The 16,066-nt window shown below is 41.0% G+C and overlaps 1 protein-coding gene across 1 annotated transcript in view; it reads right to left on the bottom strand.

Annotated features, from left to right (window-relative positions):
* Positions 1-16,066, bottom strand: part of MAGI1 (membrane associated guanylate kinase, WW and PDZ domain containing 1) — a 578,793-nt gene that overhangs the window by 216,726 nt on the left and 346,001 nt on the right. Inside the window, 1 exon segment of the mRNA XM_032458123.1 lies at positions 14,588-14,704. Within this exon segment, the coding sequence (XP_032314014.1) occupies positions 14,588-14,704 (117 nt within the window).

The raw sequence follows: 16,066 nt of genomic DNA, 5'->3' as shown, positions 1-16,066 counted from the left end.
TGAGTCAAACCCAGGTCAGTTCACATTCAAAGCCGACGTTTATTCAGCAGTCACAGACAGCCCTGTGCCTCTCAGCGTCTTGAAAGCTGAAGGAGGCTGCTTCTCCAGGCGGTTCCCCTGAAAGCAGGTTCTGGTCAATGCTGATATGGGCGCTTAAGGCAAGTTTCAGTAACTGCCTGTGCCACTGTTCGGTTTCCTGTTCTGATTTCTGTACACCTAAGAAATATACAATCCATCACAGAAATATGGGGTGGGATGCCCAGGTCACCTGCGACGCACATGAATCTAGTGTACAAATGGACATCCTACACTGGCTTCCCCTAGAGTAGAGGATTCTTTGCTCTTTTCTGATTTCCCAGCTCCTGCGGCAGATCATACCACTCTCTGAAGCTGCTACCGCCTCTGCCACTGGAGCAGCTTTTCATTTGGGCTGACAGCAAGTCTGTTACCAGAAGTGGTCCACACAGCATCTTCAACATCATCACCAGCATCCCCATCATGGCTATCACTGTCACCAGGACCATGAGCCGTCCCAGCACCCTCCAGATGTGAAGTGCTTACGGGAGACCAAGACTGTGCCAGGCCTCGTGACAACCCTTTAAGAAAGGTGTTGCTATTCCTATTTTGCAAATGAGGAAGTCTCAAGAACCTAACTGACAAGGAAGAGAGAAAGAAATAAGACATGCTTCTCCCCACCAAGCAGGGCAGGCAGATTTCTTTAATTGGTCCTATATCTGCATTTTATCTTAAATCTTTAATCTCCTTTTCAGCAATTCTCTTCTGGTTCTCATTTGTCCCAACTGAAAGGACAAAATTCTTAGGAGAACAGACAGGACTTTCAGTGTTCCTTTGTAAGAGATCAGTCACTTTGGCCTATAGTGTATTTTCTGTGCACAGTGCCACTGTCTTTCCTTTTGTACTACAGTACAAAAAAAGAGAAGACGACACTGAGAAAGAGAAAAAAGAAAAAGCATTAAAATATCTTCATGGGCTGTTCGTCTGATACCAGAATTGATGCTTTTTTCCAATTTAGACACTTGTCATCCAGGCCTTCTCTGTGCCTGGAACCGTGGCTAGTAATTAACATTTACCTCCTCAAGTCATTCTCACAACAACCTATAAAACAGGTATTACTGGCCCTATCCTATAGATGAAGCTCAAAAAGATGAGGTAACCTGTCTACCCACAGCTAATAAGCAGCAGAGTCACGATTTAAAAGCCAGCTCTTCCTACAAATCAGCAAGGTAAAAGACAAACCACCCAATGAAAAAGATAAATGGGAAAAGACTTCAACAGGTACTTCCCAAAAGAAGATGTCCAGAGAGACAATAAACATTTGAAAAGGGGCGCAAAATCATCCCACATCAGGAAAATGCAAATTCAGATCACAATGAGATACCACTGCACATTTACCAGGATGACGAACGCTCAGAAAGACTGACAACAGCAAATGCTGGTGAGGATGGGGAGCAATCGGAACTCTCACGTATGGAGGTGCTAGTGCAAACTGGTACAGTCACTTTAGAAACTGGCAACATTTGTTGCAGCTGAGCCGCACGTGACTTCCATCTGTCTACAGTGCGATCCAACAACCACCTCCTAGGTGGGAACTGAGTACAGACGACCAATTGTATGAGAATGTTCCCAGCAGTAGCTAAAAAACTGGAGACGATTTAAATCAAAAGAAGAAGTGAAAAACGGACGGTGGTATATTCATAAAATGCCAGACTACACAGGCAATAAAAAAAACAGCAAACCACTGCTACATGCAAACAGTATGAATGAATATCACAGAAGTAATGTTGGCGAAAGAAGTCAGAATGAAAGAAGGCATGCTGTATGATTCCATGTATATGAAATGCAAGAACAGGTAAAATAATCTAGGGCAGTAAGTCAGAATCATGCTTACCTCGGGGAGGGAGAAGTATGCAAAGGGAGGAGATACGAGAGAGCCTGCTGGAATGCTCAAAGTGTTCTAGATACTGATCTGGGTAACAGTGACATGGATGTGTGTGTGTGTGTGTTATGTGTGGGTGTTTGTATGTGTGTGTATATGTGTGTGTAAAAGTTCATCAAGCTATGCACTTAAGATTTATGTAACTTATTAAATGTAGTTTATACCTTAACGTGTTTTTTTTTTTTAAAGGTCTCTGTTAGAACCCAAATACAGCTAGCTCCATTAACATCATGTGCTGTTATGTTCTACTGGCAGAGTCTGGAACAAAGGGAAGACATGGACCATTCTGCAATGGAAGGAAAGGAAAGAGAGAGACAGGGAAAGAAACGGGAGGGTGGGAAGGACAGTGGGAGGAAGGGAAGAACAGAGGAAGGGAGAGACAAGATTGATATGCCAGGCCAGGCCTCTGAAGCATACAACATGAATTCAGAATAAAACAGCAAGTACTTTTTAAATTTTATTTTTAACTGAAGTGTAGTTGATTAATAATGTTAAATTCAAGTGTACAGCAAAATAACTCAGTTATATATATATATATATGTATTTTTTCTTTTCAGATTCTTTTCATTATGTTATAATAAGAAATTGAAAATAGTTCCCTGTGCTATATAGTAGGACCTTGTTGTTTATCTATTTTATATACAGTAATGTGTATCTGTTAATCCCAAACTCCTAATTTATCCCTCCCCTGTGCTTTCCCCCAGCAAGGATTATAACAACAAGTTATTATTTTTTTAACTCCTCCATGTTCCTTAAAGATACCATATTTTTAGTTACACCTGACAGTTTGTTTCTCAATTTATAAATGATCCACACCTACAGTGAGAAGGCATAAACTTCTCCTATAGGGTCCCAGACAGTGGCGGATTTGTATGGGGTGTCTGATTCTAGCATCATGAAGCAGTGAGAATGCCCACCTTTCAGCAGGTGGCCGACAGGAGGACTAGATTGAGCAGCAAACCTGAAACTCAATCAAACCTGCATTAGCCACAAACGTCTATCCACTGGGACAAAAGCATGTGGATTCCCAGACTTAGCCACCGTCACGCAGCACACCATCAAAACTTGGGCCAAATTTCAGTCCCTCTGATGGTTTTACAAGATGTCACTTTTTCAAGTCATATCATATGTTGGGAGAATACTTTACCTACAATTCAAGCAACATTTTTTTTTCAAAGTTCCACTAAAATAGATGTGTTTTTCCCCCCAAATCACTAATTAAGTGATGTTGAGACTGTGCAAAACCACTTAGAGATTGAAGTAAGGAATATGCATCCCTCAAATCAACTGATGAAAACGGAGATTACAGAAGTTGTTAGCTCCTGACAATCCTGGAAGGTCTGTGCGTAACGATCTTATCCTATGAGATGGAAAAGGAGAAAAATGTCAAGCTCATTTATGCACAGCAACTACAATTAGAAACACAAAGTAATGTCTTTCATGCTTGCTGACCTTGAAAATGACTTTATTTCTAGTATAACCAAATTCTGTCTCACTTTTCAAAGCAAAGCGGTTAAGATAATAGTATGGCCTGGCTTCTAACAGGCAGGTCAAAAGAACAGAGAAGTCCCAACTGGAAGCATGGCAACCTCAGAAGAACTGGTCCAAGGAGTAAAGAGTTTTCCTTCTGATGACAGGAGTGTGAGAAATATAATGAGAAGGCTGAGCCTCGGGAAAACTGGGGTTCCGGGAGGAGACCCATCTTGCTTCTTTAGATAGTCCCTTGAATCACTGTCACTTACTGTACTTCGACTTCTTCCATTTACAAGCAACTGAACTGGGGGATGAAACAGCCAAGCCTCGGTCAAAAGGGTCATCCCATAGCATCCCACACCTAAGGCTGCCGAGGAGGGGAAGGGGTAAGAAGATCTTTGACCCAGGTCTTCTAGTCATGAAGGGCCTTAAATTTAGACATTTGTTATTGTCAAGGATGTGTCTACAGCTACAAAGATGTAGGAAAAGGAATGAAAAGGATTTAAACTTTGAGGGTCTATTATCAGATTGTTCCACCTTTAGTGCACCTTGAGTTAATGTTTTTATACATCCGTGCAGTTGTTGAACAGCACAATTAACCTCATTGCCATGTGTTACATATTAAAAGCATTAATTCAATACAAACATTCAAACCATGTCCTACCATTTGCTATAGCCTTGGTTTTTGTTGTTGTTGTTTTAAAATATTTCAGGAGACTCAAATACATAAGTGGTCTATCCCTAAGGCATTCTAAGGACAGAAAGAGCACAGTCCAAAGGACTACATTATTTGGGGTGCACCTGGGAGACCAAGATGCTTAGTAAGTCTATTGTACCCCTAAAAAGCAGACTCCTTTTTAAAGAGGAATTAAGCCGAGAGATGTTAAATAGAGTCACTTGCCCACAGTAACATGGACAGATGTTTCCTGATTCTCCCCAGAAGAGGTTCTGCTACTTTTCCTTTTGTCTCTCTTTTGGTATTTACTTCACTTCCTGGGCATGATGGTTCATAGGTCTCAAGGCTAAGCTTGGTGCCTGTCCTTGTATGTCTTACAGTCCTGGGCTTACCCTACCGTGGGGTTTACCCCACTGTCTCACAGCTGCCCCTCGTTTACTACAGTGGTTGCCCACTGTACTCTGAATTCCCCGAGAGAGGGACAGGCAGCCAGTTTACCCCGAAATACTGAACATCACTGGGACCTGCTCATAGTGGTATTCAACATATGTTTGTTGAATGGACAGATAACTGGAATAAACGGAGAATGGCTAGGTAAGTAGATGAATCAACTGATGGACAGAAGGATAAACAAAAGAAACAGTAGTTACCATCCAGTAAGATCTCATTTTAATGCTGTCTCCATCTTTTAATTTGCTGAATTAAGAATGAAAAGGTCTTGTAACTAGATTGGATTGGGCTCTGGCATTCAAGGATCTGGTGGGGATTATCCTCACTGAGTAAGGTACCACGTCACCATGATTGAGACACATACCTTCCAAATCAATGGCAGCTGGGTTCTATCTTTCGGGGTTCACGTGTAGGTGAGTGTCCACTACTTGATGTCAGCTACTGCATAAAGCCAGGCTGTCAGAGTGCTGCCCACCACCAAGGGCACCATTCACACAAATCACAAATTGATTAGTGCCCCTTCGAGCTGTATAATGTGGTGGCTTGGATGGGATCTAAGAATAGGAGGTAATTATCTTACAAAGAAAACCAAAAGATACCTCCTCTCTTCCTCCAGAAAAGGAATATATTTAATTACTGATTCTTTTCCTTTTTTTTTTTTTAATGTTCTCTAGATCTATAAATAATAGGCAACAGAGCCACTGGCTAAGAGTGAAACTTCTAGAACAGCACAGGACAGGTCTACCACTTTTGTGCTGTGACATCTTAAACAAGTTATCTAACCTTTTTGTTGCTCGTTTCCTTGAATGCAGAGAGTAATAGCATATACCTAAGGACCACTGCGAGGATTGAATGAGTTATTACCCTAATAAAGAGGTGAAAACTAGCACATGGTCAGGGCTCAATATACACCAATAATTATAATGACGACTGTTATACTTGTCTAGAATCCCATTAGCAGATACTTAGGATCCATTTAAAATAATTTTCCCAATTTATTTTCTAAATACATTGAGTATGTATATGTCTATCTATACACATAGAGATATACATACATAGTCTGAGAAAAGAAAATGGTGGGAGCTTTAGTATCCGTGTTGATTGCCTAAGTTCCAGTCCCATTACCCAATTGTAAGACAAGTCATTACCCTTTCCTCAGTGTCCTCATCTGTAAATGAGAATAACAGTAGTACGTACTTTCTTCATAGGATTTCCACAAGGATTAAACAAGAACTATAATTAAAACACACAGTATGTACTTGGTATTCCATAAGCGTTAGACTTTTGTTTTAATATATACCAAATGTCTTTCAGGCTAGTCTTACTATACTTTAAAAGACAAGATCCATCAAAGTACTAATACAATATTAATAAGAGAGAAAAGCAAAAACATAACATCCACATATAATCCCCCTTTCCCCAAACTATATTGGTTGCTTTTTACATTTTTTTTGGGGGGGTATGGGTTTATTTTAAAGACATTTTACCTAGAAATAATTTCAAATTGACAGAAAGTTGTAAGAATAAAAATGGTACAAAGAATGCTGTATACCCTTTCCCCAGAATCGCCTATGATTACTATTTAAACCTACTGGCTTCTCATTTGTTCTCTCTCCCTCCCACACATAATATATTTTTAACCATTGTTAATATTTTGTAGCCATTCGAGAGTAAGCTGCATTTACCACGGCTCTTTATCCCTAAATTAGAGTATATTTCCTAAAAATAGAGATGTGTAGTTGGTTAATTTTAAATGCAATAGGAAAATATGTCATTCAGTGGTTAATAAGTCTATATTATTCATATTATGGTTGAAATAATACAAGTGACATTTTCTTGTAGTTTGAATTTAAGGTAATCATTTTGGGTAGCTCATTTCATCAGGACTTTAGGCAAGTCCATCAGGGCATAACTGGTGAAGCATTCTTAGCTAGATCTCAGCCAAAATGCACATGATACATTAGAGAAGCCAGAAATTTTATTTGTACTTATTTTTATTAAGTACATTTGATACAAGATTTCTTTAGAAATATACGGTATTTCATTCTCTTGACTTAAATGATTCTTGCCATATTTACTAACATCATACATTGACTACACTTCAATAAAAAATAAGAATTAAAAATAAAATTCTTGGTAAATCTACAATTATGGAACTTTGGTAAAAACTTTTCTTAAAATATATAATAGATGGTAAGGAGGCTGTGAAACTTCCATGTCCCTACATTAATCGCTGTAGAAATTGCTTTATAATTGCAACGAATCTTGATGAAAAATGTCAGCTAAAATTATAAAGCAATTAAATAAATTAACATGGCTGCCAAATAGATATATTCGTATCCTACACCCAGCCAAGGACTAATCCATATATTATTAAGAGAAGACTCTTTTTTAAAATCAGCACATTAAGTTTTCAAATGGTCTTTAAGGTGACTACACCCAGGGAAATGAACCAAGCACGTGGACTCCTGGAGGAGTTTAGAACTGGGTTTGCATCTGGATTCCATCTATTAAACTGCGCATCTTGAACAAGCCACTTACCTAAGCTCCTCACAGCTCAACTGCCGCGCTCCTAACACAAGGACGATAACACTGTGCCTCTCCAAGTTTGGTGAAGGTCAAAAGTCAAAACTTGTAAATCACTTAGCACAGTACTTGGTACATACAGTAAGCACTCAATTAACGATAAATGTTATTACTAAGCAATAGGGCTGGTCTAACATGTTTTTCAGAAGAAGATTATAAATTACATCAACTCTAATTAAACTTCAACCTAAACTCCTATGGCTTTCCCTTGTTCCACAACTCTGAGAACCTTAGAATAAAGAACACCAGCCAAACCGTGTTTATATGAGTCTATCAACAGGCACATATAAATCAAGTCCAGTGGAATGAGGTTTTAAGTTTGTAGTTTTTCTTTCCCCCTTTTTTTTTTTCTTTCTCTAATATGACTCGATCCACTCAGCAAATATACAATGGCAATTAGGGTTAACAACATATAATAAGAAATACAAAGAAAAAAGAACACTAGGGAATTGGCTGTGCTGGGAATATGCAGAGAACGTGCTATTTCAAGCATGCCTGTTATTGGCTAAATGATCCCATTATGCATCTTCACCACGTTCTCACCTAGCAGCTACTGTTGGGTTGTTACTCAACAAACGCTGAAAAATCTTTTTTTTTTTTAACTTACTTTGTTCCCCCTCAAGAAAGAGTCATATAAATCATAAAACTCATAAAAATGAGAATCATATAAATAAGGCCCAAAGCCTAATGAGATCTTGGAAAGAGAAAAGGGAGAAGGCTGGGCTTGTGTCACATTAGAAAGGGAAGGAAAAGGGGAAGAAAGAAGACTGGTCTAGATAGAGCACCCTTAAACAGAGGACCATGAAGTGCCACGATCACTGCTGGGGGCTCAGGGCCCATCAACACAGGTAATGAGAAAACGGAGCCCCAGAAAGGCCAAGTCCACATCACCGGCAGGTGGTAGAGCCCGCCAGCCTCTCCAGTCCGCCATACCAGACAGCCCGTCACATCTGATGTTCCAGCCCCGAGAAGAAGAGGAAATGTTTGATTCAGGAATGTCTGAGCCCTTCTCATGAGCTCACTGATGAGAGGACTCTCTTCCCCCTTGGCGAGAGGAAGTAAGAATAGATTTCTCACCAATGGTTTCAAAGGCCGCTCAGAGGGACTGCAGGAATGAGAAGGGGTATGCTCCTGACTTTCAGCAGATGGGTGTCATGAGAATATCAGAGAACCGTCCTGCCTACCTCATGACCTTTCAATGCCCGACCCGACATGCACCTGCATGAACATTTGTCTTAGGTATCCGAGCCCAAACTCTAACTCTGGATTACATCCTAAACAAAAAGGGTTTTTTCCTAATCCCGTCATTTTTTTTTTTAATTTGGCACAAAACCTTTTGCCTAGACTACTGGGTTACTTTCTCAGTTTATACTTGCAAGCAGGGGGGGAAGTCCCCTTGATACTGACACTCTCATGTTTCAAGGGTTTTCTATGTGTACAATAGAAAAAGTACAGAAACAAACCAAAAGCATAAGAATTCATCCCTACCTATAAATCTGCTTTGTTGCCAGAACATCCCATTATACAGGGTGTTTCTAGCAGCACCACATGTAAACCTATGTGTTAGAATACACACAGTATGTAGGATGGAGAACCCAACACCGCAATATAAGTCATTCACCACTTCTTTGCTCTAATTCTTGGCTTTTTAGAGGAAAACCCAATGGGAGACCAACGTAGAACAAGTAAGTTTTGATGGAGAAGGAAGGCAAAATCAGATGTAGGCAGTAAGGGGGTTGGTCAGTGGGTAGGAGGAGTCCCCGGATTGCAGACCAGCCAGGGGCACATGGGAGAATACTGATGGGTAAAAAGGAAGGGGAGAGAAAGACAAGAAACTGATGGAGGATGGATGAGGACATACACTGATCGTATTATAGGCGACAAACATTTGCATTTGAATAGAAAAGGGGGAGAGTTTGGGAGTCCAGTGAGCTGGAGTTCAGATCTTTAATAGTCTGTGTGTCCTCCGTGAGGCCAGAGTGAGAGGTGACATACATACAAGCATCAGGGTCGGGTACCTGGTACACAGCAGGAGTCCAAAACCTAGAGAGCTGTTCCGACTGTCACCTGTCAGAATTCTGCAAAGAAGCTAGGCTTCATACAGGCTAAAGCTGTCATTTAATACTAGACAGCACTTACTCTGGTAAGCAGACAAGGGCAATGGCCTGAGAAAGTTCCCAGTGACTTTCATCTGATCAGTCCTGGGGTTGCTTACAGAACTGTCAACCTCATGAACGCTGGACCTGAAACCTTCCTCTTGGGTCAAACACAGCCTGAGCACAGAGACGCACATTCCAGGAAAGAAGCCAGGTTCCAACACCTTGTTCTACATCCTGGCCTCTCGCGGATACACTAGTCAAGTTCATATCGCAGAAGGGGTTGACTCTAGGCAAGCAGTACAGGAGACGGCCGTGCTTCAGAGAAGCTAACAGGTTCAAACAGTACCAAAGGTAGTCTATGCCCCAGACATCACAGTCACATTCAAAACAGTAAGTAATGCCAACTGTTGGTTAGCAGATGCTAACATGCCTATTAGAATATGGTACCTTTACAATGCTCAGGGCCTCTTACACAGGTTACGGTGGTCTCAGGGTCCGTGAGAGCCTCGATCAACAAAGTGTTAAGCTACAGAACAAAACTGACCTACCCTTTCCCCTTTCAGACGACCCCTGCTTGAAAAGAAAGATGCGTTGCATAGTGTCGAGCTCAGAGAAAGCAGGAGGAGTGGGAGGGGTGTGGTTCAGCACTCCGGAGCCCCGGGACGCCCGGATGAGTTGTAGCTTGTTTTGACAGCAGCAGTAGAGCAAATGACAAGGCCTGTCAAGTGAGACATTTATCTCCGAGGAAAAAGCAGCCACTCCGAAGCAAGAATCTCAGATGTTGTCACATCAGCTAGGACAAGAAGTCATAAAGCAGGAAGGCTATCAGTGCAGGAGGGACAGCAATATCTAGACTGTAATTAGGAGGAGCTGTGAATGGGCACTCCAGCTCCAAGCTCACGAGGAGCCTTGATTTTTTTCCTCTGGGTTTGGATTCCCAGCCAAGTCATCAGCAGAGTCCTTATCAGCCATCTCGGAGCGCAAGCAGCGGACCTGCCCTTTATTCTGAAAACTTTATGGCAAGAGCAGTTCTGCTGTTTTCTCCCAAATATTAAGTAATCAAGAAAAATAAATAAATACAAAACAGGAAAAACAAAGAGCATCTTTACCCATTTCTTTATTTGTTCATTCATCCAACAAGATACTTAACCCACGGTCCAGGCAGTAAGCTAGGTTGTGGGTAACCCACTGAGGCACAGACCGTCCTAACCTCAGAAGAGTTAAGATTCTAATTGGACAGACAGACACATGGCAGGCCCATTATGTGGTCTAAGAGGGTCAGGGGGATGTGGGTGCACCTCTGGGAGCAGTGAGGAAGGCAACAGGCCCAATCTAAGGAGACCCTCCTGGAGGAAGCGGCAACTAGGCTAAAACTTACAAGAAGACTGTGAACTGGTCAGATGGAAAGATGGGGAAACAGGAGGAATTAAACGTACTCAGGTACAGGAAGACAGCGGGTGTATTCGAGAAATGGATGAAGAATATATGAGTAAAGAACTGAGGGGGAGGGGATTGGGAATGTAAAGAGAATTTGAGAGGCAGAAGACAGGAATACGACCCAGATGATTCTGAGCAATGTGAGAAGCGAGCAACAGAGATGATGTTTACATGCACCACAAATCCATTTATCTTAAGGTGGTTTTCCATAGGTACACTTAAAAAAAAAAAACCAAAGAACTAATGAACAATAAGATAAATAAACCAAGATGTCCCAAGAGAAACCTATAATGATTTTTTTAAGCTGAATCATCATTAAGTGATTATTAAAATTCAATTGTAAGCACCAGTGAGCCACATGAAAATCAGACAGAAGATACTTGTTTTTATTTTATTTTATTTTGAGGTAGGGCGCCTTTTCTAGCACCAAACCCCAAGACAGAAAGCCCCATGATTTGAAACAGCTAAAACCATGAAATTCAGCACTGAAAAACTTTTCTCTTTTTTCTCTCATTCTCAATGGTCCGTGTTATGCTGCTCTAGTCACTTAACTATTAATTATACCCATCACAGGAGTGAGAGAGACAACTGGCTTAACCCTGACCATGCCATGCGCTCTCTGTGTGACTCTAAACAAGCTATTAACCCCTCTGCACCTCTGTTTCCTCTAACGGACCCATCTCCTAGGGCTGCTGTCAGTATTTGGAGAAACAATACTTGAGGTGGGTATTCTGAGTTTCATGATACTGAGGAGTAAAGGAGACTCAGAGAGGTTACGTGACTCTCAGCAGGCTGAACAGCTACTAAACAGCCCTCAGACTCCACATCACAGCTTCTGACTCATCCTGCGTCTAGTTCTCTTTTTTCACCACAATTTTTTTTGGGGGGTGGTGATTTTCAATGGTAAACAGAATTAAATTTCAACTACAATGACCTTTTTCATACTGTGGAAATAATACAAGTTTTTGAATAAAGGCAAAAAAAAAAAAAGAGTGGAGAATCGTAGTAACTGTAGCAAAAATAGCACAGGACGAACAGGTTAAATGGGCAGATTGTATGCTGTTTGAATTGTATCTCAATAAGGCTGATAAAAAAGCCAGCACTGGATGAGAAGTGAGTAATGTCGCTTTTAGAACTGGTATGATTTTGAGGAAGTTACATTTGCTGCTTCACTTTCTTTCCTATAAAATAAGGATGCTATTACCTGCATTGTCTTTGCCAAAGACAGGATAAAATGAAATCCTGAATGGCAAAGTCCATCACGGTGCCCAGACGGCTCTAATACACTATGATGACACGAAAAAGAACTTGAGAACAAACAGGCTTTATTTGTTCATTGCTCATCACACGTGAGCCTCCTAAAATGTACAGGAAAAGAAGTCTGCTCCAGCTCGCAAGCACCTGCTCATGAGGTCATCCGTTCTCAAAAGACTGAAGTCACTGAAATATCAGCAGCAGGAAGTTCTGGGAAACGCAGATTACAGGAGCCTGAATCCCTGGGGCAGCATCACAAGCACCATTGGCAGGACCCACACTCCAAATCAAGGGGGTCCTAATTCATGAGCACAACAGCTTGGTAGAGAAGTCTCTACCAGTCACATGGGCCAAAGAATCAAAATAAATACAAATGTTGTCCCAGTTATCCAAGCCCAAAACTGAGTCCCAAGTCACCCCTGGTCTACTCACGTTCAAAGGCACACACTGCGCCAGACTCGGAAACAGACCTCTTCTGAATTTCCTTCCCGTCTTAGGCAGGAAATATAAAATGAAATGTTGCCTGTTTTCTCTCTAGTAGGAAGACCCTTTCCAAATTCCTGATTGACTGGTTTCATAGAAATGAAACACCAATACCGACGGCGTTATACAAGCAAAAACAAAACGTGATTTTCTACTGTTTTTAAAAGGCTGAGGTCATTTTTGCCCCAGTTCCTACATAGTGGTAAGCTAAAATCAAGCCAGTTAGCTCACAGTCAGGTCCAATAAGTCAGTGGAAAAAATAAATGGAAAAGCTTGCCAAAATGTAACCATAGTAACACCACAGATGCGTCAAGAAATGGTGTGCTCATTTGCTTCATTCCCCATTTCTTAAATTGGAATCTGAGTAGGGGAAAAATTACACAGAGAACAATCATGATTCTGCAATTACTGAAATCTGCAATACAGCATCCAACCTGCTGTCCTAGAACTTCAGAGGCAGCCATGGTGGAGCTACAAAAGTAACCCTGGATGGCTTACGAGTCCTAAAGCCCTGGCTCTGCCACTTAACAGTTACTTGATCGCCCAGTGACTCTGTTTCCTCATCTGTAAAATGGGTATTCAAAGCCCCAACTTCAAAGGGATGTTAAAACTAGACAGTACATCAGAGGCAGGGCCATGACCTGAAGTCCTGGTCACCTTTAGTCTTGTTTTTATTGGCTAATCTTCCTGTCTTGGTTTCTTGACCAATAAAGATAAAAAGGTAAACCCTGCCTCATCCATGAGATTAACATTGGAAATTATTATTAATCCAAGTGTAAGGAATTATTATTAGGATATTATTAGGGCTAGAGTTTTCAATTCTAACATTGCAACTAAAAGAACTGAGGGCCAGAGAGTCATACTGATACATTATCGCATTTTCTCTGTCAAATGCAGCTCTACTGCTCAGCAGAAAAGAGGCAACCTTGGGGTCCTGACCCAAGTTACTCGTAGTCTACCTCCTTTCCTCTTGGAGCCTCGGTTTTATTTAATGAGTGAAATGAGGGTAGGGGCTATTCTAAAACCTGATCTCTAAAGCTCCCAGTCTAGACATCCAGTCTAAGTCCTTGCAGATCCATGGCATGCCTGAAATCAGTTCTGTTTATTATTTTGCAGCAGTATGAGGAAACATTCATGCTTTTGCACATCACTGAAAGAATATTATTTTTTAAGAAAAATCATTCATAGCAAACAAATCATACCAATATAAGCAGGGTACCTTGAACTTCAAATTATTCCACCTTTTTTGATTAAAAAAATGGTATTTCTAAGAAATAAATTTCAAAATTTGAAAGACTGTGTAATAGAGAGGAGAAAAGAAAACTTCCAAGCAAGAAAACCAGACTCATTCTTTCTTCTTATTTTAAATGAAAATAAATAATTGTATGTCTTCCCAGGATTTTTACCTTATATATAAGGAGGTAGTTCGGAAGAGCACAGTCGGATCTCATTACCACTAAGCTGCCAGCATCTCTGCCCTGTGGACTGACTTCCCTCCTTCCTCCCTTCTTTCCTTCCTTCTCTGAACACAGAATCTCTGATGTCACTGTCCCTATGTTCTAAGTCTTACTTTTTTAGGTCTGGCCTGATCTAATGGGTTTGGAGCTTTGGGTTTTTTAACCTGTGGAAACTATTTCTCAAACAAAACGACACATGAGATCGTGATTTCTGAATCTGATAAAGGCGGGGAAGACAAGGGAGCCCCCTGAGGGACCCCTAGAGATTCAGGGATCTCCTCAGAGGTCAGTCTGAAGGCCTCTGGCCTGGTCCCCTGCATTGATGGCAAGGATGGTTAACATTTATGGAGACTGACACCACGCCCATGCTGGACAAAAGGCATCGGCGTGCCTCGCCCCATGGACTTCCTAACAGCTCTATGAAGTTAGCATGACTGAGATGTCCTTTCTACTGTTGTGAAAACTGGACCTTAAAGGATAAATAATTTGCCTGGCATTATTCAACTAGTAAGTGGCAGAGCCAGAATGCAAAAGTCAAGTAATTTACCTTGCACAGCCTCTTACGTCCCATTGTCAATTACAACTCCCTGGACTTAGGGAGTTTCTAACTGACCAAACTGCCAAGGGTTCTAGAACCAGCTGTTGGGCTCTTCTTTCTACCCTGGGCTTTTCACCCACCCACCCAGCAGGAAGATGCCCCAAACTGGCTACTTACAAGGCACAGCATGGCGGTAAAGGTTATCCCTTATGGTCTGCTGGAGCTCATGATCGGGCGACCCTTTCTGAAACCGCTGATTGAGAAAATGCCGCAGGTCCTTGTTCAGCTTTCCTCCTGCAGGAAACATATAAAACAGAATGCATCAACGGTGGGGCTTCCTAAAGGCTGAGCGGCCTGAGAGCTGTGTGTGGGAAAGCCACACGGAGCCACTCCAGTCCGCCACCCTGTTATCAGGAAGACCTACTTTAGGTTTTCCTCTGCAGGGGAAAAAACAAGCAAGAACGTAATAAAGATAAGACAGCACTGAAACAGCATTAAACTGGAGGTACCAGTTCGTATAATATCAGAAGGCTAAAATAAAAAAGAATATAAATAAAGCTATTCCTTTTAAATAGTGTCACAGACACTTACAGCCACTATTAGACCGAGAGTGAATAGTGGAAAACATAAAGATGACAATCAAACAATAGCTGACAAATTACAAAATGCTCTTTGACCAGGGATCCAATTGGAAGAAATTTACCTTATGGGCGTAACTGTAAAAGTCTGCTAAAATCTCCAGTATTGTTTACTGCAGCATTTTTATAATAGCAAATAAATAAAAATAAATCCAAAAAAACCTGGAAACAACCACCAGGGGATCAACTAAGCAAAGTATAGTTCATCCATATAATAACCACTTTGCGAAAGCCAGGTCTTCAGGAAAATATGTGGAATAGTTCACGCCGTCTGATCCCTTTTGTGTGAAAAGGAGTAAAGAAAAGGAGAGACCTGTATTAACGGGAGGAGTCATCAGAAAATCTTAATGACAGTTTGTAGGGAGAAGGACTTGAGTTTGGGAAATAAAGAAGGGGACATCAGTTTTCATTATATAGACAGACAGAGATATGTAGACCTGACTGTCCTGCGCTGATTTACAGACACTAGATACATGCTGGTTTCTTAATGATTGTTGTTAACTAAACAGTTGTTACCTGGACATGTCTATGTGTTTATTTCTTTTTAATTCTCTACAGTTAACAGAACAAAAGCTAAAAAAAAAAACTTACAAAAAAATGTATCATAGGAAGAAGAAAGTAATCAAAGGTTTTAAAAAATTATAAGCACAAATTAGAGTCTACATGATCAACAGAAGGCTGGTAGATCATTCTAGCTAACATTCACTCTTAATGGAGAAAACTGCTTCACTGACAGCTAAAAATAACAAGGCTAAGATTGTCCTTCCATTTATAGGCAAGATAAAAATTAGGTAAGAGCATTTCTAGCATTAGAGAAACAATGCAGCAATGCAGCAGTATCCATGAGAACCCAAAAGTTCACGTTGTCAGATGTTCATTTTCCGATGGTCAAAAAGAGTAAGGAGCGAGGATGACAGTGGTATGTCCTACCTAGGGGAGGAAATTACTGATCTCTATTTTAATACCATGTTCAAAACCAGATTCCTTGCTACAGGGGACCATTTTAGAATAGACTAAT

The sequence above is a fragment of the Camelus ferus genome, chromosome 17, assembly GCF_009834535.1.
Source record: "Camelus ferus isolate YT-003-E chromosome 17, BCGSAC_Cfer_1.0, whole genome shotgun sequence".
NCBI lineage: Eukaryota > Metazoa > Chordata > Mammalia > Artiodactyla > Camelidae > Camelus > Camelus ferus.
The sequence above is the reverse complement of the archived record's forward strand: the minus strand, read 5'-3'. Positions and strand labels throughout refer to the sequence as shown.